Source organism: Coregonus clupeaformis, chromosome 13, assembly GCF_020615455.1.
Source record: "Coregonus clupeaformis isolate EN_2021a chromosome 13, ASM2061545v1, whole genome shotgun sequence".
NCBI classification, from domain to species: Eukaryota; Metazoa; Chordata; class Actinopteri; order Salmoniformes; family Salmonidae; genus Coregonus; species Coregonus clupeaformis.
In genome coordinates, this window is record NC_059204.1 from 57,673,882 (window position 1) to 57,698,281 (window position 24,400).

The 24,400-nt window shown below is 49.1% G+C and overlaps 1 protein-coding gene across 5 annotated transcripts in view; it reads left to right on the top strand.

The window, feature by feature from the left end:
* Positions 1–16,359, top strand: part of LOC121579981 (Down syndrome cell adhesion molecule-like protein 1 homolog) — a 91,088-nt gene extending 74,729 nt beyond the window's left edge. For 2 of the 5 annotated variants that reach the window (XM_041895022.2, XM_041895024.2), the window contains exons 19-34: positions 263–418; positions 5,091–5,230; positions 6,096–6,146; positions 6,399–6,552; positions 7,362–7,479; positions 7,629–7,792; positions 8,710–8,808; positions 9,255–9,443; positions 9,657–9,944; positions 10,869–11,024; positions 11,220–11,250; positions 11,439–11,560; positions 11,808–11,960; positions 12,180–12,380; positions 12,531–12,848; positions 12,970–16,359. In XM_041895022.2, coding sequence (XP_041750956.2) covers positions 263–418; positions 5,091–5,230; positions 6,096–6,146; positions 6,399–6,552; positions 7,362–7,479; positions 7,629–7,792; positions 8,710–8,808; positions 9,255–9,443; positions 9,657–9,944; positions 10,869–11,024; positions 11,220–11,250; positions 11,439–11,560; positions 11,808–11,960; positions 12,180–12,380; positions 12,531–12,848; positions 12,970–13,406 — 2,777 coding nt within the window. In that variant the 3' untranslated portion in view covers positions 13,407–16,359. The remainder of the gene's footprint in view (positions 1–262; positions 419–5,090; positions 5,231–6,095; positions 6,147–6,398; positions 6,553–7,361; positions 7,480–7,628; positions 7,793–8,709; positions 8,809–9,254; positions 9,444–9,656; positions 9,945–10,868; positions 11,025–11,219; positions 11,251–11,438; positions 11,561–11,807; positions 11,961–12,179; positions 12,381–12,530; positions 12,849–12,969) is intronic. The other 3 variants (XM_041895023.2, XM_041895025.2, XM_041895026.2) reach the window with 3 other exon arrangements.
* Positions 16,360–24,400: the final 8,041 nt, after the last annotated feature.

The following is a 24,400-nucleotide window of genomic DNA, read 5'->3' on the forward strand; positions in this document are numbered from 1 at the left end:
TGTTAACCCTTAAAGAGCCACAAGAGAACAGAATTTGGTTATATTTTCGTTAATTTCCCAAGACCTATAATAAAATCCTTGTTTTGTTTGAACCTTGTCTCCTGGCACTACTTGAGCAATCCCGCTGAAAGCTGTGTAGCCTCTCGTGACGTCACAGTGTGTTTACCTTTCCCCCCTTGGCCCTAACCTGTATTTTCCTCCCAATTTGTGCACTTTCTGTCTCTCTTCTCTCTCTCACCCTCCCTCTCCCTCTCTCTGTCAGAATGGGGAGAGATGCAGAACATCACTACAACTCGTGAGCAGGTGGAGCTGAGAGGGCTGGAGAAGTTTACTAACTACAGTGTCCAGGTGCTGGCCTACACACAGGCTGGGGACGGGGTCAGGAGCAATGTCCTGTACATCCAAACCCGCGAGGACCGTGAGTACACACACACATGCGCACTTGCGTGGACACACACACACACACACAGAAATCAACACACACGTATACAGTACATATACTCCCCCTGACTTTAACCCATACAGATGTAAGATCTTAATTTGAGCCAGTTTGCCACAGCAGGAAAATAATCCTGCAGCAACAGTAAATTTGAATTGTTATTTGGATTATAATTGAGTTGATACATTTTTTTGTAAGGGAAAATCAAATATTCAGAAGCCTTTTTAAACCTGAAATACACCACAGACATATGGAAACACAGTCCCACTGAGATGCTCACTGCTTGGAAGAGAGGAGGGGGGGGGTGTAGAGGAGGGTGTCAGGGTGTATCTCAAACCCATGACTAAAGTTAATTTGTGTAGTGAGGCCCCATTACCAGTGCTAATGAGAATCAAGAGGCTTTGGGCCCATGGCTGAGTGCTCAAGACTAGAGATAGGGGGATAGAAGAGGAGGGGTAAGGGAGAAGCAAAATGTGGGTGAGGAGGGGGACTGCTCCCAAGCACCTAGACCTGCAGCCCACAGTCCTTTGGACACAAGCAGCCAATCAGCCAGGCAGCCAGGACCAGGGATTAACTCCTCCTGGATTAGAGATAATTAATTTAGTGTTTATACCATTGGAGGCGGGATTACAGGCCAATCCATGTCTCGTTCACTCCCCTAAACAGAAGGAGAAGGGGAGTGGAGAGAGAAAGGAGAGAAGGAGGGAGTGAGGGAGACGTGGCACAGCTGGGTCTGTCCGGGTGAGGGAGCGAGAGACAAAAGATGAAAAGAAAAAAGAAATGGGAGGATGAATGGAGAAAAAGAAAAGGTTAGCCCTTCTGTGTTTCAAATCAAATCAAATCAAATGTTATTTGCCACATGCACCGAATACAACAGGTGTAGACCTTACAGTGAAATGCTTACTTACAAGCCCTTAATCAACAATGCAGTTCTAAGAAAAATAAGTGTTAAGTCAAAAATAGATCAGTCAAAAATAAAATAACAAATACAAATAAATAACAAATAATTAAAGAGCAGCAGTAAAATAACAGGCTATATACAGGGGGTACCGGTACAGAGTCAATGTGGGGGCACAGGTTAGTCGAGGTAATTTACGTAATATGTACATGTAGGTAGAGTTAAAGTGACTATGCATAGATAATAAACAGAGTAGCAGCAGCGTAAAATGGGGGTGGGGGGGACAATGCAAATAGTACGGATAGCCATTTGATTAGCTGTTCAGGAGTCTTATGGCTTGGGGGTAGAAGCTGTTAAGAAGCCTTTTGGACCTAGACTTGGCGCTCCGGTACCGCTCGCTGTGCGGTAGCAGAGAGAACAGTCTATGACTAGGGTGGCTGGAGTCTTTGACAATTTTTAGGGCCTTCCTCTGACACCGCCTGGTATAGAGGTCCTGGATGGCAGGAAGCTTGGCCCCAGTAATGTACTGGGCCGTACACACTACCCTCTGTAGTGCCTTGCGGTCGGAGGCCGAGCAGTTGCCATACCAGGCAGTGATGCAACCAGTCATGATGCTCTCGATGGTGCAGCTGTAGAACTTTTTGACGATCTGAGGACCCATGCCAAATCTTTTCAGGCTCCTGAGGGGGAATAGGCTTTGTTGTGCCCTCCTCACGACTGTCTTGGTGTGTTTGGACCATGATAGTTTGTTGGTGATGTGGACACCAAGGAACTTGAAACTCTCAACCTACTCCACTACAGCCCTGTCGATGAATGGGGGCGTGCTCGGCCCTCCTTTTCCTGTAGTCCACAATCATCTCCTTTGTCTTGATCACGTCGAGGGAGAGGTTGTTATCCTGGCAAATTTAATGATGGTGTTGGAGTCGTGCCTAGCCATGCAGTCATGGATGAACAGGGAGTACAGGAGGGGACTGAGCACGCACCCCTGAGGGGCCCCCGTGTTGAGGATCAGCGTGGCAGATGTGTTGTTACCTACCCTTACCACCTGGGGGCGGCCCGTCAGGAAGTCCAGGATCCAGTTGCAGAGGGAGGTGTTTAGTCCCAGGGTCCTTAGCTTAGTGATGAGCTTTGAGGGCACAATGGTGGTGAACGCTGAGCTGTAGTCAATGAATAGCATTCTCACGTAGGTGTTCCCTTTGTCCAGGTGGGAAAGGGCAGTGTGGAGTGCAATAGAGATTGCATCATCTGTGGATCTGTTTGGGTGGTATGCAAATTGGAGTGGGTCTAGGGTTTCTGGGATAATGGTGTTGATGTGAGCCATTACCAGCCTTTCAAAGCCCTTCATGGCTACAGACGTGAGTGCTATGGGTCTGTAGTCATTTAGGTAGTTACCTTAGTGTTCTTGGGCACAGGGACTATGGTGGTCTGCTTGAAACATGTTGGTATTACAGACTCAGTCAGGGACAGGTTGAAAATGTCAGTGAAGACACTTGCCAGTTGGTCAGCGCATACTCGGAGTACACGTCCTGGTAATCCGTCTGGCCCTGCGGCCTTGTGAATGTTGACCTGTTTAAAGGTCTTACTCACATCGGCTACGGAGTGCGTGATCACACAGTCGTCCAGAACAGCTGATGCTCTCATGCATGCTTCAGTGTTGCTTGCCTCTAAGCGAGCATAGAAGTAATTTAGCTCGTCTGGTAGGCTCATGTCACTGGGCAGCTCGCGGCTGTGCTTCCCTTTGTAGTCTATAATAGTTTGCAGGTTCTGCCACATCCGACAAGCGTCGGAGCCGGTGTAGTACGATTCAATCTTAGTCCTGTATTGATGCTTTGCCTGTTATAAGTGTCCGAGTTAGAGTCCCTCTCCTTGAAAGTGGCAGCTCTACCCCTTAGCTCAGTGTGGATTTTGCCTGTAATCCATGGTTTCTGGTTCGGGTATGTACGTACGGTCACTGTGGGGACGACGTCATTGATGCACTTATTGATGAAGCCAGTGACTGATGTGGTGTACTCCTCAATGCCCTGCTTTGCTAAATGCTTTGTTAGCTCTTTGTATAACATCTTACATTACAGTAACCCCCGCTGTATTAGTCTTGGTGGTGCATTAGACTTCATGTATGTTAGCCCTACTGTGCCACATGTCCTTCTCTGCTGGTCCCTGGTATTTGAGGCTCTTTGGGAGGCTGTGGTTGTCCCTCTCTCTGAAGGGTTATGATAGCTGTGGTTGGGCTGCGTAGTCATGGTTATGGTCATGGTTAGAAGTAATTGTTCAGACAGCAGTAGTGTACTGTAGGTTACTGTACTGTATATGACTCCTTATCATTGGATTGTTCTGACAGTGGATCAGACAGTCTGGACTGGGCACGTGCAGATTTTGAGAAGCAGATGGAGCTTACCTACACATTCTGACATGGAGGCCCAGTTATGGTAATGATTATTTTCTCCTATAAACACCCTCTCCCCCTATATTATCTCCCCTTGGGGTTGTCCCTAACCATTCCCTCCCTCCCTCCCTCCTTCCCTCCCTCTCCTCCCTTTCTCGCCTCCCATCTCATGTCCCTGGTGTCGTTCCTGCCATTATGTGCAGGTTGAGATGGAGCCCCAGGGGATGGAGGGGGCCCAGCGAGACAGAGCAGGATTACTGGGGGGAGCAGGCTGCCCTGAGTGAGACAGAGAGGGGGCCCTGGATCTCTCTAACAGTCCTCCCTCCTCACTATGATCCATAAAGGATCCAGCAGGGTCAAGTGCAACAGGCCACAGAATGCTACTGATCTCTATCTAGGGTTGGATGTGTCCTTATTAATCTGTGTGCTCTACGTCCTAATGTACGGTACAGTACATGGAGGAAGGTCTAGTGTAGTCGAGCCTCGCAGTATTCATTTGAACCCTGTCCCTTGTAACCCAGGGAGACCCACGTCTTTCTATCTGATGAAGTGGGCTGTATTCTTAGAATAATGTCCTGTGTACAATATGTGTGGACAGTAGGAGCATATTGAGGCTTTATGTGTGTTAAGGCTCTTTAAGCATCTGTGAGCCAGTCAAGTGGCCATGCAGTGAGTGGAGGATCAGACTGATGTGTGTGTTAATCTGTTTAGGGGTTAGAGAGTTAGACTGCAGGGTGTCATGGCAGGCCAGAGCACAGCAGATGGAGCAGAGCAGAGCAAAACCGCTGACCAGTGTCTGAGTGAACATATGTCACCGGTGACCCTGATCTGGCCCAGCCCATCCCCAGCAGACCTCCAAGTCCTCTCAGAGCGGCTTACAGCACAGGATAAGACTGGCAATCTGCAAACAACCCTGCTCACTTTAACACAGCTTTAAAGGGATAGTTTGGGGATTTTGGAGTCAGATGAGTCAGATGAACTTGTGGATACCATTTTTATGTCTCTGTGTCCAATATGAAGGAAGTTAGAGGTAATTTTGCGAACCAATCCTAACTAGCGTTAGCACAATGACTGGAAGTCATTGCGCTAACGCTAGTTAGTAATTGCGCTAGCGCTAGTTAGCAACTTCCTTCAAACTGCACGCAGAGACATACAAATGGTATCCACAAAATCACGAAGTATCCTTTTAAAACCCACACACGCATGGAAACGCCCGCACACCCGCAGACACCCGTGTTTACTTGAACATGGCTTTAGTACCCAGTCACACACACACACACACACACACACACACACACACACACACACACACACACACACACACACACACAGCCCTGCTGACCTGTCTATGTGTTGTGTATCTTCTCCAGTCCCAGGTCCTCCAGCTGGTATCAAAGCCGTGCCCTCATCTCCCAGCAGTGTGGTTGTGTCCTGGCTACCCCCCCATAAACCCAATGGTGTCATCCGCAAGTACACCATCTACTGCTCCAGCCCAGGCTCCGGACAGCCGGTAAGTACCACTGAGAGTGTGGGATGGGGGAGGCGCAGTGACAGGTATTGGAGAGGCAGATAATTAAGGCCCTAAAGACAAAACATGATGTGAATGCATGATATAGCACTTGATGGATAATTCATTAGTAACCATCACTCAATGTGTGTGTGTGTATGTGTGTATGTGTGTGTGTGTGTGTGTGTGTGTGTGTGTGTCTCTCACTGTGTTTGCTCTGTCGCTTTATTTCCTGCCCTCCCAGATGAACAGATGAGGTTGTCTTGGCAACGTGATGAGACGTAGATATGCAAATGAAGCAGAGAACAAGCTCACACATGCACACTGCAGCATCAGGAGCTCTCACACACAGGCCTGCACTAGCTATGCAGATTTCACACATCCACACTATTCTCTCTCTCACACACACATACACATATACATTTTCTGGCACACATTCAGACCACACACACACACACACACACACACACACAATCCATTAAAATCCTGCTATCATGGAAGAATCCCACTTTCTTATCATTCACAAATCCTCACCCTCTCTCTCGCTCTCTCTCTCTCTCGCTGCACGAGTACCATGTGAATGAGCATGGAGGAGGGAGAGAGGGAGGGAGAGAGAGGGAGAGGGAGGGAGAGGGGGAGGAGCAGAGGAGGGAGAGGGGGAGGAGCAGAGGAGGGTATCAGCCACACTGAGATGAAAGTGCTTTAGTTCCTTTTTTCATTCTCTCTCTGGATCACCACTACACTGCTGCCTCCACGCTGGAGGAATGTTCTAATGTTCCTGTTACTCACCCCACATTCACCCCTTCTCCCTCCCTCCTCCCCTCCCTTCTTCTCTCTATCCGTCTATCATACCCACCCTGCTCTGCAGCAAGCCTGGGTAGAAGCTGAGATAGGGAGGGAGAGAGAAAGAGAGAAAAAGGTAAATGAGGCAAATGGAAAAAGAGGTGAAGATGGGTGTTGAGTGATGAACAGATGAGGGAGGTTGTGCATGTGTGTGTGTATGTGCCTACATACATGCATGAGTTGTACTCCTTAGTTCTAACCGTCTTCCAAGCCATCTGAGCTTTCCCTCATGCCATTAGACCATAGATGCCAAGCTGCCCCTCCAGAGTGCTACTGTACCATGGTATCATATAGTGTTAATAATCTAACCACTATCTCTCTCCCCTAGGCTCCCAGTGAGTATGAGGCCAACCCAGAGATGTTGTTCTACAGGATCACCCATCTGACCCGCGGTAAACAGTACCTCATCTGGGCTGCCGCTGTGACAACCGCTGGCCGCGGCAATATCAGCGAAAAGGTCACCGTGGAGCCTGCTGGGAAAGGTAAGGGAGAAGGGGATGGAGGGGGGATGGAGGGATTTTTCTAAAGGTTATTAAAAAAGAGAACAAAAAAAGAGGAATAAGTATTGCAGAAATACACAGAGGGATTTCATCTGTCTCGCCCTCTACCTTTCTTCTCTCTCGCTATCTTCTCTTCTCTTTCTTTCTCTCTTCTCTCTCCCTATCTCACACTCTCTCCCATTCTCTTCCTCTCTATCTCCGTCTCCGTCTCTGTCTCTGTCTCTGTCTCTGTCTCTCTCTCTCTCTCTCTCTCTCTCTCTCTCTCTCTCTCTCTCTCTCTCTCTCTCTCTCTCTCTCTCTCTCTCTCTCTCTCTCTCTCTCTCTCTCTCTCTCTCTCTCTCTGTCCTATTGACTGACAGCTGTAGTATTGATTGAGGGCTGGCGGTGTAGCAGGAAACACTGTTGTTAATTATGTGGTGATGAACAGGGCCTACCCAGTAAACTGGCCCTTAAGGGTGGGGGTGGGGGGGGGAATCAATACAGAGGAGAATCTATGGAGCATAGACGGAAGGCTGGGAGGAGGAATGGGGGGTGGGGGGGAACACCAGCGCTCTGCTATCATAACAGCGGGTAAAAGGCTACCCTCCAGGCTAACCTACTCAATACCAAGATCACTCAGCAAACACTAGAGACAAACGCTTACATCAGAAAATAGAGCAGGGAAGTTAGACTGTGAGGGAAGTGTTTGTCTGGGTGCCTAAGTGTGTGTGTGTGTGTGTGTGTGTGTGTGTGCACATTTAGTGTGTGAGAGATACCCAGTTTAAGCTGTGTACCCTGCCCTGTGTCTGCAGCCCCAGCTAAGATCCTGTCATTCGGGGGCACGGTGACCACTCCCTGGATGAAGGAGATCCGTCTGCCCTGCAGCTCAGTGGGAGAACCCACCCCAACCTTCAAATGGACCAAAGACAGGTCAGAACTCTCCCAACTCAATGAAAGCAAAGTTGGAAATGTAGACTTGATGCCAATGCTAGATTTGGTCAGGGTTAAGTCTACCATACCAGTGTAAGGTTGGTGTAATATGGTAAGTCTAACTGTGATCGTCTATGTGTGTGTATCAGTGAGGACTCGACAATCCCTGTGACTGTGGACGGACAGCGTCAGATCCTGTCCAACGGTACTCTGGTGCTGCGTTCCGTCAAAGCTGAGGATTCTGGGTACTACACGTGCACGGCCACCAATACGCTGGGCTTTGACACCATCATTGTCAACCTGCTGGTGCAAGGTGAGCTAGGATACGTTGGTTTGATGTGTGTGTATGGGTGTGGAGAGATCTGAGGACCTTTTGGGATTATCTCAGATTGTCTTCTCTGTGTTCCTCTGACTGTGTGTGTGTGTCGTTCCTCTGGTCTCTGTATCTGGTCCCTCTGGTCTCTGCATCTGGTCCCTCTGGTCTCTGTATCTGGTCCCTCTGGTCTCTGTATCTGGTCCCTCTGGTCTCTCTATCTGGTCCCTCTCTGGTCTCTCTATCTGGTCCCTCTCTGGTCTCTCTATCTGGTCCCTCTCTGGTCTCTCTATCTAGTCGCTCTGGTCTCTCTATCTGGTCCCTCTCATCTCTGTATCTGGTCCTCTCTGGTCTCTCTATCTGGTCCTCTCTGGTCTCTCTATTTGGTCTGTCTACCTGGTCACACTGGTCTCTTTATCTGGTCCCTCTGGTCTCTCTATCTGGTCCCTCTCTGGTCTCTCTATCTGGTCCCTCTGGTCTCTCTATCTGGTCCCTCTCTGGTCTCTCTATCTGGTCCCTCTCTGGTCTCTCTATCTGGTCCCTCTGGTCTCTCTATCTGGTCCCTCTCTGGTCTCTCTATCTGGTCCCTCTCTGGTCTCTCTATCTGGTCCCTCTCTGGTCTCTCTATCTGGTCCCTCTCTGGTCTCTCTATCTGGTCCTCTCTGGTCTCTCTATCTGGTCCCTCTGGTCTCTCTATCTGGTCCCTCTGGTCTCTCTATCTGGTCCTCTCTGGTCTCTCTATCTGGTCCTCTCTGGTCTCTCTATCTGGTCCCTCTGGTCTCTCTATCTGGTCCTCTCTGGTCTCTCTATCTGGTCCTCTCTGGTCTCTCTATCTGCTCACTATAAGTCTGTGCTGTTTGTGCCTGGTCTCTGTTATGCTGATTGGCTCTAACTGTGTGATCGCTCTGTGTGTCCAGTTCCTCCAGACCAGCCCCGTCTGACAGTCTCCACCACCTCCACCTCTTCCATCACCCTGGCCTGGATCCCTGGGGACAACGGAGGCAGCTCCATCAGAGGTACAGCACTCCACTCCCCTCCACCTGGGCCTTAGTGAATTAGGATCAGTCTGAGGAGAGTTCTTTAGCTGCTGTTTCTCACTGTCTCCCAAAAATATAAATAATGTCAATATACCATTTTGTCTATTTTTGTGATTTTCTCTGTTGCTGTCAAGGAGTAAACTGTTGTTAGCTCCTAATGTCTGTCATACTCATAGCAGCAGAATGTATCATGGAGGGTATGCTAAATCCTTTATATCCCCCTGGTGGTAAAAGGGTGTAACAGCAGTTAGAGCTGACCTGATTTTGCCTCAATAGAGCATGGGCAGGTTGTGTAATATGGAACTGGGAGGATACTTTAATTGACAGAAATGTACAGTGTTATTTAAATTGTGTCTTTGTGTATTTGGCAGATGATAAATGAACACTTAATAAAATCTGTGGTGTTTGTCCCTGTGTGTCCTCAGGTTTCGTCCTGCAGTACTCAGTGGACAACACGGAGGAGTGGAGGGATGTGTTCATTAGTTCCAGTGAGCGTTCCTTTAGGCTGGACAACCTGCGCTGTGGCACCTGGTACAAGGTCAAACTGGCAGCCAAAAACAGTGTGGGCTCAGGACGCATCTCTGAGATCATCGAGGCCAAGACGCACGGACGAGGTGAGGGAAAGGAAGGATCGCGAGGGCGGAGGGAAGGAGAAAGAGGGAGAGTGGGTAGAGGAGGAAAGAGCAGAAAGAGGGGAATTTTAAAAAGCCATTACTTATTTTACCTGACATCATGTGTTGCACATAAACTACATCAACACTCTAACACACTAACTTCAATACTCCCAGTCTGACAGTTTATCCCATGTCTTTCCTCTTCCCCTGCAGAGCCTGTGTTCAACAAGGAGCAGCCCTTGCTCACCCACATCAACTCCACCCATGCGGGGCTCAACCTACAGGGCTGGACCAGCGGAGGCTGCCCCATCACCGCTCTGCTGCTGGACTTCCGGCCCAAGGGCACGTGGGCATGGCAGAGCCTGAAGGCCAATGCCACGGCCCAGCTCTTCCTCAGCGAGCTACGCGAGGCCACCTGGTACGAACTGAAGATGAAGGCCTGTAACAGCGCTGGCTGTGGGAACCAGAGCTCCCAGTTCGCCACCACAGACTATGACGGCAGTAAGTCACTTCCTGCTTCTACTAGATACTTGCTCTCACTTCCTGCTTTGACATTTACATTACATTTTAGCAAACGCTCTTATTCAGAGCGACTCACAGTCATCAAAGAGAAGGGAGAGGAAGGAAGGAAGGAAGGAAGGAAGGAAGAAAGGAAGAAAGGAAGGAAGGAAGGAAGGAAGGAAGGAAGGAAGGAAGGAAGGAAGGAAGGAAGGAAGGAAGGAAGGAAGGAAGGAAGGAAGGAAGGAAGGAAGGAAGGAAAGGAGAGAGGCCAAAACCCACGGACGAGAGAGGGAGGGAGGAAGGAAGGGAGAGAGGGAGGAGTATAATGTGAGTGAGCATGAATGTAGTAATAAAAGCAGTCCTTTAATCTACCTCTGACCCCCTTCCCCTCCCTCTCTCTGTCCCTCTCACCCCTTCCCCTCCCTCTCTCTGTCCCTCTCACCCCTTCCCCTCCCTCTCTCTGTCCCTCTCACCCCTTCCCCTCCCTCTCTCTGTCCCTCTCACCCCTTCCCCTCCCTCTCTCTGTCCCTCTCACCCCTTCCCCTCCCTCTCTCTGTCCCTCTCACCCCTTCCCTCCCTCTCTCTGTCCCTCTCACCCCTTCCCCTCCCTCTCTCTGTCCCTCTCACCCCTTCCCCTCCCTCTCTCTGTCCCTCTCACCCCTTCCCCTCCCTCTCTCTGTCCCTCTCACCCCTTCCCCTCCCTCTCTCTGTCCCTCTCACCCCTTCCCTCCCTCTCTCTGTCCCTCTCACCCCTTCCCCTCCCTCTCTCTGTCCCGCTCACCCCTTCCCCTCCCCTCTCTCTGTCCCGCTCACCCCTTCCCCTCCCTCTCTCTGTCCCTCTCACCCCTTCCCCTCCCTCTCTCTGTCCCGCTCACCCCTTCCCCTCCCTCTCTCTGTCCCTCTCACCCCTTATCTCCCTCCCAGGTACCATCCCTCCTATAAACTCAGCCCAGGAGGACAGGGACGATGTGAAGAAGCTGTTCTCCATAGGCTCTCCTGTCATCCTGGTCACCCTGGGCGTCGCCCTGCTCTTCATCATCCGCAAGAAACGCAAGGAGAAGAGACTGAAACGACTCAGAGGTGAGAGACAGAGGGAAGAAGGAGAAAGAGAAGGAAAGAGGAGGGAGGGGAGAAACAGAGAGGGAGAGCCATAATCGCTTGGTGGGGGCGAGTTAGTAACCCAGAAGCACTAAACGTAGCAGATCAAAATAATTTGCCTAATCCACATGATGATCCATCATAATCTAATAAAGATATTTGTGTTTGTCTTCACAGATGCTAAGAGCCTTGCAGAGATGCTTATCAGGTAAGGATAATACACTTGATTAATTGGTGCCTGTGGTTATGCATGTGTCATATTCCAGTGGATCTTGATGGATATCCGAATAAACTCTGTTAAAGTATCACCAATATACCCCAGTTCTATATGTATGTAAGTACTGCTGATGTGACAGTGGATCCAGTCTAAGTGTGTGTCTTGTTTTGTGTTTTGAGCAGTAAGAACAATCGCAGCATGGACACCCCAGTGAAGGGTCCTCCACAGGGCCCCCGGCTCCACATCGACATCCCCCGTGTCCAGCTGCTCATCGAGGACAAGGAGGGGATCAAGCAGATAGGTCAGTATGGACACACTGCAGCCAATCAGATTGATCAGACAGAATATCGTCCAATTAGATAGCCTGCAGTTACAGTACACTAACTAACCAATAAAACTATCTTTCTCAAGTTTCTAAATACGTATTGATAGAGTATGATTTACAATCAGCCTACGAGGAGAACATCTGACAAGGGAGATGAATTGTGTATCACAGATATTTTTGAACATCTGTCATAATATTTTTCCTCATCCCCTGCCTCCAATAGGTGAGGACAAGGCAGCGGCCCCAGTGACGGACACCGAGTTCAGCCAATCAGTGAATCCACAGAGCTTCTGCACAGGCGTGTCGCTGCACCACCCCGCCCTCATCCAGAACACAGGGCCCTTGATTGACATGTCAGACATCCGCCCTGGAACCAGTGAGTCCTTCACACACAGTAGGATGTGCATAGAATGGAAAGATGTCTTATTACAGTGTAATGTGTAGAAGTTAACTTGATCTGACACCCAAAATGTTTATAAATGATCATTAATGATGTACATGCTGATACTCAAAATGATTATAACTGTTATGAATAGTACCCAGTGAGTGAGTGCTATTCTCTCACCGTCCTCCTCCTATCCTCTCCTTGTCTCAGACCCAGTGTCGAGGAAGAGTGTGAAGTCAGCCCACAGCTCCAGGAACCGTTACTCCAGCCAGTGGACCCTGAGCAGGCCGGGCCAGAGCCAATCAACTGCCTCTGCAAGAACTCTGACCTCTGACTGGCGCACCATGGGCTCTCACGGCATCACCGCCACCGAGAGTGACAGCTACAGCGCCAGCCTGTCCCAGGACACTGGTGGGTACCGCCCTGCCCTGGCAGCAACACCTCTAAAGACCCATCATTAACACATCTATTTTTTACACCCCCAAAACCAGACCTGTAGGCTACCTTGAAAGGCCTACTGACACATCTGTACTGTATGTAAACTTCATATTGTTTTTCCAGATAAGGGTCGTAACAGCATGGTGTCCACAGAGAGTGCATCGTCTACGTACGAGGAACTGGCGCGGGCCTACGAACACGCCAAACTGGAGGAGCACCTGCAGCACGCCAAGTTCACCATCACAGAATGTTTCATCTCCGACAGCTCTTCTGACCAGATGACCACGGGCACCAACGACCCGGCTGACAGCATGACATCACTCAGCACGCCGTCCGAGACGGGCCTTTGTCGCTTCACCGCCTCGCCACCCAAACCCCAGGACTATGACCGCGGCAGACCTACCAACGTGGCCGTGCCCATCCCCCACCGCGCCAACAAGAGTGAGTACAGAGAGCCAACCTGTCTGGCACAGTGGCACCATATTATACTCTGCCACAGGCTGTTGTACATCTCAACATGTCTCTAAGCCCCTCCCTCTCTCTGTTCTGTCCTCGTCACTAGGTGAATTCTGCAACCTCCCGCTCTACATGAAGACGGACCCTTTCTTCCGGAAACAGGCGGAGCTGCATGACCCGTGCCCTGCTGTGCCGCCCCGGGAGGCCTCCATCCGCAGCCTGGCACAGCGGTCATACCACACCCAGGGTCGTCACATGACTCTGGACCCATCCAAGCAGCAGGCCCTGACGCTGGGACACTCTGGGCTGGGCAGCCTGGGCATGAGCTCGGGTACTGCCACCCTGCCCCAGAGGACTCTCACTATGCCCGGTTCCAACCCTGCAGCCACAGCCTCCACCTCCAGCACCAGCAGCAATCCCACTGGCTCCAGCACCAAGATGGGGGGCTCCAGAGACTCACTGCTAGAGAACAGCTCCTCAGCGTTGGGCAGACTGCAGAAGCAAGGGGTCGGGGCCTACTCCAAGTCTTACACACTGGTGTAGCTACTAGCCCCCCTTCTTTCTCTCAAAGACTATACACTCCTGTCTGGCCCCGGTCAACACCCAGCCCCACACCAGTGTTCTACACTCCAGGTCAGGGAGGGCATGCAGTGTAGTGCATTGCAGCAGGTGTCCCCAGCTAACAGCTAGCTAACAGCTAATTACCCAGTAGCGTGATTAGTCTTTATTCTGACCTTGGGTTCTGCCTCCCAGGAATGACCAGAGACCATTGTAACCTGCCTGATTCATGCTCACCTGGACCTGTATAAAACAAACTACAATCTCCTACTGACTACCAGTTAGCCTGCTGCCATGCTGCTCAGTGTCGGGACGTACCTACATACACACACACACAGAAGAAGACCTGGAGCTGTTCTCCAAGGTCATTTCAAACCAATTGAGTATTACTGAGGAGCTGAACTGTGAAAGCTCACTGCTCGTGCTAATGAAGTCAATGATAGCGGAGGAGGCTGGGCTAAAAAGCAGTGTTCATCACACACACATACATTATGCTGCCCTCCATGGTTTGAGCAGAAGCTCCAGTTTTATGCCCTCTAGTCTCGTCTCACTCTCTCTATGTCTCAATGTCCAGTTTCACTCTCCATCTCTCTCTCTCTCACTCTCTCTCTCTCTCTGTGGATTCCATAAGGAACGATTTCAGGTTCACCTCACTCAGAACTTTAAGTTCGTATTTTTAGCACATTTATTGTTGATATTTCCCCACACTCCCCTCCTCCTTCCCAACTCAACATTATCCGATAGCTTTTGACCGAAACATGACAACCCAAATAACCCAGCAATGATTTGAAAACATCAGGGCTCTCGCAATACAAACAAATATACAATATTTGGTATTTTAAAGATTTTACGTATATATTTCTATATAAGTATATTATGTCATTTAAGTGAAATTATGGCAAAGAATAAAACTATACAACCATTTAAATGTTTTAAAAACTATAAGAATGAGACAATCGCTCAGTCATGTGAAGAGCAGTGAAAATGAAAGGGGGGTAAAGAATAGAAGAGTATTATGAAGATGGAGGAGCATGTGTATATAGAGGGTGTTCTGTATGTTACTTTAGACAGGCTGAGAGGAACGAGGTGACTTCCTTTCCAGACAGGAAGTGTCCATCTCAAAGCCCTCTATTAGTTAGTATCTCATAAGGTTGTCTGTGATTGGTTGGTGTACTTACTTTCAGAAGCCAAATCATTTCCTCTGAAGACGGGTGTATCCAGGGTGACCTACACTGTTGACACTGTTGTCTATCATTTCTCTGCTTTCGTTCACCTGTTACTTGAGTAAACAGAGGCCATGACCACTCAGGGCCTCAGGTATGGGCCTTTGACCTTTGACCTGTGGTAGCAGTGGGGTTACAGGGTCACTGTGAGTGGAGCAGAAGTCAGGGATCAGAGCACGGCTACTGTATCCCACAGCTAGTTACCACACAGAGCGCACATCAGTAGCCCTGTAACCTCTACCAACCTCTCAGCCCATGAATTACTGTCTCCCTCCCTCCAATACAAAATGGCCGCCAAGACACCAAGGAGGATAATCATGTGAAGTAAGTGAATTGTCTAGTTTACCAGAGAGACATTACCAGCCAGTCGGGGTGTTCAGTTTAATATGATAAGATGATGTGCAGTCAGTGGTCTATTGCTGCCCTGTCTGAAGTACTGTATATTTCCCACTTCTTTCTCCATCCCCAATAACCATGTCCATCCTCATCCCCCACACCATTTTGTGCTACTACATGTACATCAACACAAGAACTTGTTGGAATGTCCATTGAAGCATCCCCATTCTAATGTTTTGTCATTTCTTTTGTTTTTGGATTATTTTTTAAGGTCCATCTGTTGATTTTTAATTGAATTTGTTTGTTTTTACTTGTTTATTTATTAACATTTTTTGGGTTCCAGAGGTCAGATAGTACTGAGGCATGACACACCTATGCCTTCGGCCAGCTTTAACCAAGTAAAATCAGGGACTCCTAGCTCTTTAGGTCACACCAGAGCCATGTATTTAGAGAGTTGGGCCAATGCGGTTTCTACATTATGATGCATTTACATGACACTTCAAAATTCTATGCCAGCCATAGCTCCCCATTAACATTACATGGGGAATATAAAAAAAATACTATAAAACTGAATGTCTAGAATGAGCATTATGATACATTTACATGACTACAACATTATATGGCAGCCATGTTAGCTCCCCATTAGCATTACATGTGGCATATTTTAGCAATGCTATGTAACTGAATGTCTAGAATTAGAACAATATTAAAAATTCTAAAAGTTGTCCGAACTCTAAATATATGGCACTTGGTCACACACACTGAAATTGTGTATATACTGGACAGCGTCAGGAAAACCTGACACTCCCAACCAGCTCTCCCTAGTTAACTCCCTGCCACCTTGGACATACAGTACTGGACCCACCGCCACTACCTTTGTCATTGTTGTTTATAGATTAACTCTTGTACATAAAACACAGTTTTGTATGAAGAGCTATTTTCGTCAGAATAAAATAGGGCTAGATCAGGGTTGAATCATGCCCCAACTTCAAAATTAAAACAACATGAATGAAAATATTGATTTGATAAACATTCCCTTCATGTTTTTTATACTAATTTGTTGCATTTTTATTCTTTTTTAAAGGTATATTGATGTTGTCATTTGTCCTATTCACTTTTTTTATGATAATTTTTTTGTATTTTGTTCATTCTCAAAAATGACATTGCATGCTTGGTAAAAGGGAAAAGGTGAGGGAAAGAAATTTACGAAATCTTTAAATTTGAAGAAAAATAAAATGTTGAGGGGATTCCAAACATTCATTTGAGTTGCTTCTAACAGCAATTGCTTGTCTTTAAAATAACATTTTCTATGAAAAGTAATGAAAAAACAAACAAAAATAGTATTCTAACACCTTGTGCAATAAAGCTATCTTTCTATACGCCATGGCTTCTGTCATTCTTAATAGGCTTTGCCTGCTACACTGGCAACAAACACTTGCCTGACGACTCAAACTGAATTCTTCCGCTGCTCCATGTTCGCTACATACTTCAGTCTGAGACTGCCATTGTTGAAGTCGTTTGTGGTGTCAAAATGAGGGTGTTGTACAAAACAATGTAATCAGTGATTGGATCATCTCTAACCAATCAGAATATCAAAGCCAATGGTGAATTTTCGAAAAGCTGCTTTGGCTCTGGCCCAACCCCATCGGTTTCTGGGAACAAGCAGAGCGGTTAGAATGTGTTTGCGTTATAGAAATCGTCAGGGAGGTACTCAGATCCAGACTCATTGCAGAGAAGAAAAACAAACGTCCGTGGGCATGGCGTACCGTTTGGCCGGAGCAAGGAGTTTGTGTAGTCAAGCAAAACAAACATCCTGCTACTGTTGGGAACAGGAATGTCAGTAGCTGAGTGTAGATGCGGTGTGGAAATCAAGCGCAGGAAACACGGGCGTTCGTGAACAGACTTTAGTCAACAAAAGCAGCACCAAACAGGCGAACAGCCAACCCAACCGGGAGGCAAAATACAAATTACGCACAATAACCACAGTGCGTAAAATGACGATAGCGCACACAGTGCGGACTCTCGAAAAACAACAAAACACGAGAGTAATACAGAGAGCAACAGCTTGACAATAAACAATACCACATAACACCTGGCCCCACACACGAAAACTAAATAGGCAACCAAATCAAACACTAACAAGGGACAGGTGTACAAACAGACAAAACCAAACAAACATGAAACATCGAACGGTGGCAGCTAGTACTCCGGGGACGACGACCGCCGAAGCCTGCCCGAACAAGGAGGAGGAGCAGCCTCGGCCGAAACCGTGACAGTACCCCCCCCTTGACGCGCGGCTCCAGCCGTGCGCCGATCCCGGCCTCGGGGACGACCAGGACGACGCGGAGCAGGGCGCGTAGGATGACCCCGATGGAACTCGGTCAGCAGGGACAGGTCTAATATGTCCCTCCTCGGCACCCAGCACCGCTCCTCCGGGCCGTACCCCTCCCACTCCACGAGATATTGGAGACCCCCCATCCGGCGTCTCGAATCAAGGATGGACCTCACAGTGTACGCCGGAGCCCCCTCGATGTCCAACGGGGCGGAGGAGTCTCCTCTATCTCATAGTCCTGGAGTGGACCAGCTACCACCGGCCTGAGGAGAGACACATGGAACGAGGGGTTAATATTCCTGTAATCAATAGGCAGTTCTAACCTGTAACACACCTCGTTCAACCTCCTCAGGACTTTGAATGGCCCCACAAACCGCCGACCCAGCTTCCGGCAGGGCAGGCGGAGGGGCAGGTTTCTGGTCGAGAGCCAGACTCGATCTCCAGGTGCGTATACAGGCCCCTCACTGCGGTGGAGATCGGCGCTCGTCTTATGCCGACGGATGGCCCGCTGCAGATGAACGTGGGCAGCGTTCCATGTCTCCTCCGAGCGCCGCACCCACTCATCCACCGCAGGGGCCTCGATCTGGCTCTCGTGCCAAGGTGCCAGAACCGGCTGGTACCCTAACACACACTGGAAAGGGGTTAGTTGGGTGGAGGAGTGGCAGAGAGAGTTCTGCGCCATCTCGGCCCACGGAACGTATCTCGCCCACTCCTCCGGCCGGCCCTGGCAATAAGACCTCAGAAACCTACCCACATCCTGGTTGACACGTTCAACCTGCCCATTACTCTCCGGGTGGTAACCCGAGGTAAGGCTCACCGAAACCCCCAACCGTTCCATAAAGGCTCTCCACACTCTGGAGGTGAACTGGGGGCCTCGATCAGACACTATATCCTCGGGTACCCCGTAATGCCGGAAGACATGGGTAAACAGAGCCTCAGCGGTCTGTAGGGCAGTAGGGAGACCCGGCATGGGAAGGAGACGACAGGCCTTCGAGAACCGATCCACAACGACCAGGATGGTAGTATTCCCCTGTGAGGGGGGAAGGTCAGTAACAAAGTCCACCGAGAGGTGGGACCAGGGTCGTTGTGGAACGGGCAGGGGTTGTAGCTTACCCCTGGGCAAATGTCTGGGTGCCTTACACTGTGCACACACCGAACAGGAGGAGACATAAACCCTCACATCCCTGGCTAACGTTGGCCACCAGTACTTAGTGCTAAGGCAGTGAACTGTCCGGCCGATACCTGGATGTCCAGAGGAGGGGGACGTATGAGCCCAATAAATGAGGCGATCGCGTACCTCGAGCGGAACGTACGTCCGACCCACTGGACACTGTGGAGGACTTGGGTCGGTGCGTAACGCCCGCTCGATCTCTGCATCGACCTCCCATACCACCGGTGCCACCAGACAAGACTTTGGTAGTATGGGAGTGGGCTCAACGGACCTCTCCTCCGTGTCATACCGCCGAGACAGGGCATCTGCCTTCCCGTTCTGGGACCCAGGGATGTAAGTGATTTTAAACACAAACCGGGCTAGAAACATAGTCCAGCGGGCCTGGTGAGGATTCAGTCTCCTAGCTGCCCGGATGTACTCCAGCTTACGGTGGTCCGTCAAAATGAGGAAAGGGTGTTGAGCCCCCTCAAGCCAATGCCTCCACACCTTTAGGGCCTGTACCACGGCTAACAGCTCCCTGTCCCCTACGTCATAATTCCTCTCCGCCGGACTGAGCTTCTTAGAATAAAAAGCACAGGGGCGGAGCTTAGGTGGTGTGCCAGACCGTTGTGAGAGGACGGCCCCAATACCGGCCTCGGACGCGTCTACCTCTACCTGGAATGGTAAAGCGGGATCCGGATGCGCCAACACCGGCGCCGAGGTAAACAGGTCCTTCAGTCTCCCCAAAAGCCCTGTCCGCCTCAGCTGACCACCGCAAGCGCACCGGACCCCCCTTCAACAGAGACGTTATGGGAGCTGCCACCTGTCCAAAACCCCGGATAAACCTCCGGTAATAATTCGCAAAACCCAAGAACTGTTGCACCTCTTTCACAGTGGTTGGGGTTTGCCAATTACGCACAGCTGACACCCGGTCAACCTCCATCTTCACCCCTGACGCAGACAACTGATAACCCAAAAAGGAGACCGACTTCTGAAAGAACAGACATTTCTCTGCCTTGACATATAGGTCATGCTCCAACAGCCTCCTCAACACTCGGCGCACCAGGGCTACATGCTCTGCTCGGGTAGAACTGTACACCAGAATGTCGTCGATGTACACGACTACTCCCTGTCCCTGCATGTCCCGGAAAATCTCATCGACGAAGGATTGGAAGACTGAGGGAGCATTCATTAACCCATATGGCATGACGAGATACTCGTAATGACCGGAGGTCGTGCTAAACGCTGTCTTCCATTCATCGCCCTCTCTAATGTGCACCAAGTTATATGCGCTCCTGAGATCCAATTTTGTGAAGAACTGAGCACCGTGTAATGATTCCGTCATAGTCGCAATCAGAGGAAGTGGATAGCTGTACTTCACCGTAATCTGATTGAGACCGCGGTAATCAATACACAGGCGCAGACCTCCATCTTTTTTCTTCACAAAAAAGAAGCTAGAGGAAGCGGGTGAAGTGGAGGCCCGTATGTATCCCTGTCTCAGAGACTCGGCGATGTAAGTTTCCATTGCCTTCCTCTCCTCTTGAGACAAGGGATACACATGGCTCCGCGGGAGGGCTGCTCCTAACTGGAGATCTATCGCACAATCCCCCTGTCTATGAGGCGGCAGCTGCGCCGCCCTAGTCTTACTAAACACCAGTTTCAAATCCTCATACTCGGGGGGAATATGCAGTGCAGGCATAGATTCGGACTTTCCACCGAGGTCGCCCCTATGGAAACACCCAGACACAGCCCCTCACACTGAGCAGACCACCCTTTAAGAGCTTTCTCTCGCCACGAAATAGTAGGGTCATGGGTAATCAACCAGGAAGCCCCAGCACCACCGGATACGCAGGAGAGTCAATCAGATAGAGCTGAATCGTCTCCTCATGACCCCCAGCGTCACCATCTTAAGGGGCGCTGTGACCTCCCTAATCAACCCAGATCCTAACGGACGGCTATCTAGGGCATGTACAGGGAAAGGCTTATCAACGGGAAGGAGAGGAATCCCTAATTCTACACAGAACTGGCGATCTACAAAGTTCCCAGCTGCGCCTGAATCGACTAGCGCCTTATGCTGGGAACGAGGTGCTACCTGTGGAAAACAAACAGGCAAGGTTATGTGAACGACAGAAAGCTCTGGGTAAGTAGGGCGCCTACTCACCTGGGAGGACTCCCCAATGCGTGGCCTGCCTTCACCTCCACCGGGGGACCTTCCCCAACACCTAGCCGCGGTGTGCCCTCCACGGCCACAGTTGGTGCAGGGGACGGCCCCCTCGGGTTCCTACTCCTCCTTTCTCTAGCGCCAGCACCTCCGAGCTCCATAGGGCTCGGCTCGGAGGTGCTGGAGGGTGAAATGGGCGACCCCCATCCGGGACGTCCACGGGTGGCGAGCAGGGTGTCCAACCGAATGGCCATGTCGACTAGTTGGTCAAACGTCAACATGGTATCCCTGCACGCCAACTCTCTTTGGACGTCCTCTCGGAGGCTACAACGGAAGTGGTCTATGAGGGCCCGCTCATTCCACCCTGCATCTGCCGCTAGAGTCCGGATTTCCAGGGCAAAATCCTGTGCGCTCCTCATCCCCTGTCGGAGGTAGAACAGACGCTCCCCCGCCGCCTTCCCTTCTGGTGGATGGTCGAACACGGCCCGGAAGCGGCGGGAGAACTCCGCATAGGTGACGGTAGCGGCGTCCATTCTCCTCCATTCGGCGTTGGCCCACTCCAACGCCTTGCCGGTGAGACAGGAGATGAGGGCGGAGACGCTCTCGTGTCCCGAGGGCGCCGGGTATACGGTGGCGAGGTAGAGCTCCACCTGTAGCAGGAACCCTTGACACCCGGCAGCGGAGCCGTCGTACGCCCTCGGGAGCGAGAGCCGAATCCCACTGGGTTCCGGAATGTGGACAGGAGGACTGACCGATGGGGATGGTCCGGTAGGTGGGGGCGTGGGTACCCCACTGCTTTCCCATCGGTGGAGAGTGTTCATCACCCGATCCAAGGCGTGACCGATCTGGTTAATCCGGTCCTCCTGCCCACGAAGACGGTCCTCCATGACCTCTGTCAGCGCGGGTGATCCTGCTGACTCCATGATGGGATGTGGTATTCTGTCAGTAGCTGAGTGTAGATGCGGTGTGGAAATCAAGCGCAGGAAACACGGGCGTTCGTGAACAGACTTTAGTCAACAAAAGCAGCACCAAACAGGCGAACAGCCAACCCAACCGGGAGGCAAAATACAAATTACGCACAATAACCACAGTGCGTAAAATGACGATAGCGCACACAGTGCGGACTCTCGAAAAACAACAAAACACGAGAGTAATACAGAGAGCAACAGCTTGACAATAAACAATACCACATAACACCTGGCCCCACACACGAAAACTAAATAGGCAACCAAATCAAACACTAACAAGGGACAGGTGTACAAACAGACAAAACCAAACAAACATGAAACATCGAACGGTGGCAGCTAGTACTCCGGGGACGACGACCGCCGAAGCCTGCCCGAACAAGGAAGAGGAGCAGCCTCGGCCGAAACCGTGACAAGGAATCAGAACTAGAACCAAAGAATAATCAAGATGGATAATGATCATACCACAATGGAAATGAAAAAGCATCAGTAGCAATAATACATTCTAATTGGAAAAATCATGTAGCATGTCATTGTTTTTACTGTTGAATCCATTCCATAAGCTTCTGACTTTCACATCTTAATTCTGGTAATAGAGTGAATCATGCTACAACCCACAATCAGGTTCTCGTATAATTTTATTAGGCACACGCAGTTCTCCCATGTACAGCCTGAAAACCTCTTTAGTGTCAGCCTGGGTCCACCAATCTACCATCCCTTAATTATGTTCAACGTGTAAATTATGCTGAACAAAAATATAAATGCAACATGTAAAATGTTGGTCCCATGTTTCATGAGCTGAAATAAATGATCCCAGAAATGTTCAATATGCACAAACAGCTTATTTTCTCAAATGTTGTGCACAAATTTGTTTACATCCCTGTTAGTGAGCATTTCTCCTTTACCAAGATAATCCATCCACCTGACAGGTGTGGCAGATCAAGAAGCTGATTAAACAGCTTGTACTGGGGACAATAATAGGCCACTCTAAAATGTGCAGTTTTGTCACACAACACAATGCCACAGATGTCTCAAATTTAATGTAAATTTAATGTTAATTTCTCTACCATAAGCCGCGTTGTTTTAGAGAATTTGGCAGTATGTCCAACCGGCCTCACAACCGCAGACCACGTGTATGGCGTCGTGTGGGTGAGCAGTTTGCTGATGTGGGGATCTATTTTCTTATAATTAGATGTGATGCCTAGCTTAGAAAGAATACATTAATGATTAAACATAATAGGTTTGTGCTGTACTGATATAGATTGTTTAACATAACAAGCTGTGATTAATGTGAGGAACTGTTAAGGGGTAGGCTGAGATAGGCTTGTGACTCACTCACACAAACACTGCCTCTTTGTTAAACCGCTCAAGGACAAAGTACTGCAACATGAAGAAGAAAACTATGTCTGAGGTTGCTGACTTTGTAAAGATAACAACTAATGCCTGGCAACAGTGAAGCGCCAAGGGGCTGGGACCAGCCTGTGCGCCAACGATAGGCTGAGTAAGTTTAAACCACGCCCAGCCTCTACTCTGATAGGCCTGCCTGGAGCAGGAACTACCTCTGTCAGAGTATTTAAAGAAGAACTTATAACAATGGCTCAGTTCTCTGACTGCCCTGCGTGGTGTTTCAGTGGACCCGTATATACGAACATCATATTTACCATTGAAGTGTTTTGCATTAATTAAAATACTAGTCTATTTTAGAAGACGTCTATTGACCTCTTTTTGTTCCAATACCAGATTTGAATTGATGCAACTTAACACTGATTTCAACGTTGTGAACTGAGTGCCCCATGGTGGCTGTGGGGTTCTTGTATGGGCAAGCGTAAGCTACGGAAAATGAACACAATTGCATTTTATCGATGTGAATTTGAATGCACAAAAATACCAATTTTTTAAAAGGTATCTGTGACCAACAGATGCATATCTGTATTCCCAGTCATGTGAAATCCATAGATTAGGGCCTAATGAATTTATTGCAATTGACTGATTTCCTCATATGAACTGTAACTCTGTAAAATCTTTGAAACTGTTGCATGTTGCGTTTATATATATTAGTTCAGTATATATTACTTCTATTGTGTTAATACAGGACCTGAGATATTTGACACCACTAGAGGTCAGTATACATCTGTCTCTAGATAAACTCCATTATGCCATTATTATCATCCACTCTCAGTCAGGTTGGTTTATGGTTAATGGGATTGTTGGTTTGTGGTTAATGGGATGGTTGGTTTATGGTTAATGAGATGGTTGGTTTATGGTTAATGTGATGGTTGGTTTATGGTTAATGGGATGGTTGGTTTATGGTTAATGGGATGGTTGGTTTGTGGTTAATGGGATGGTTGGTTTATGTTTAATGGGATGGTTGGTTTACGGTTAATGGGATGGTTGGTTTGTGGTTAATGGGATGGTTGGTTTGTGGTTAATATGATGGTTGGTTTGTGGTTAATGGGATGGTTGGTTTATGGTTAATGGGATGGTTGGTTTATGGTTAATGGGATGGTTGGTTTGTGGTTAATGGGATGGTTGGCTTATGGTTAATGGGATGGTTGGTTTGTGGTTAATGGGATGGTTGGTTTATGGTTAATGGGATGGTTGGTTATGTTTAATGGGATGGTTGGTTTACGGTTAATGGGATGGTTGTTTTATGGTTAATGGGATGGTTGGTTTATGGTTAATGGGATGGTTTGTTTGTTGTTAATGGGATGGTTGGTTTGTGGTTAATGGGATGGTTGGTTTGTGGTTAATAGGATGGTTGGTTTGTGGTTAATGGGATGGTTGGTTTATGGTTAATGGGATGGTTGGTTTG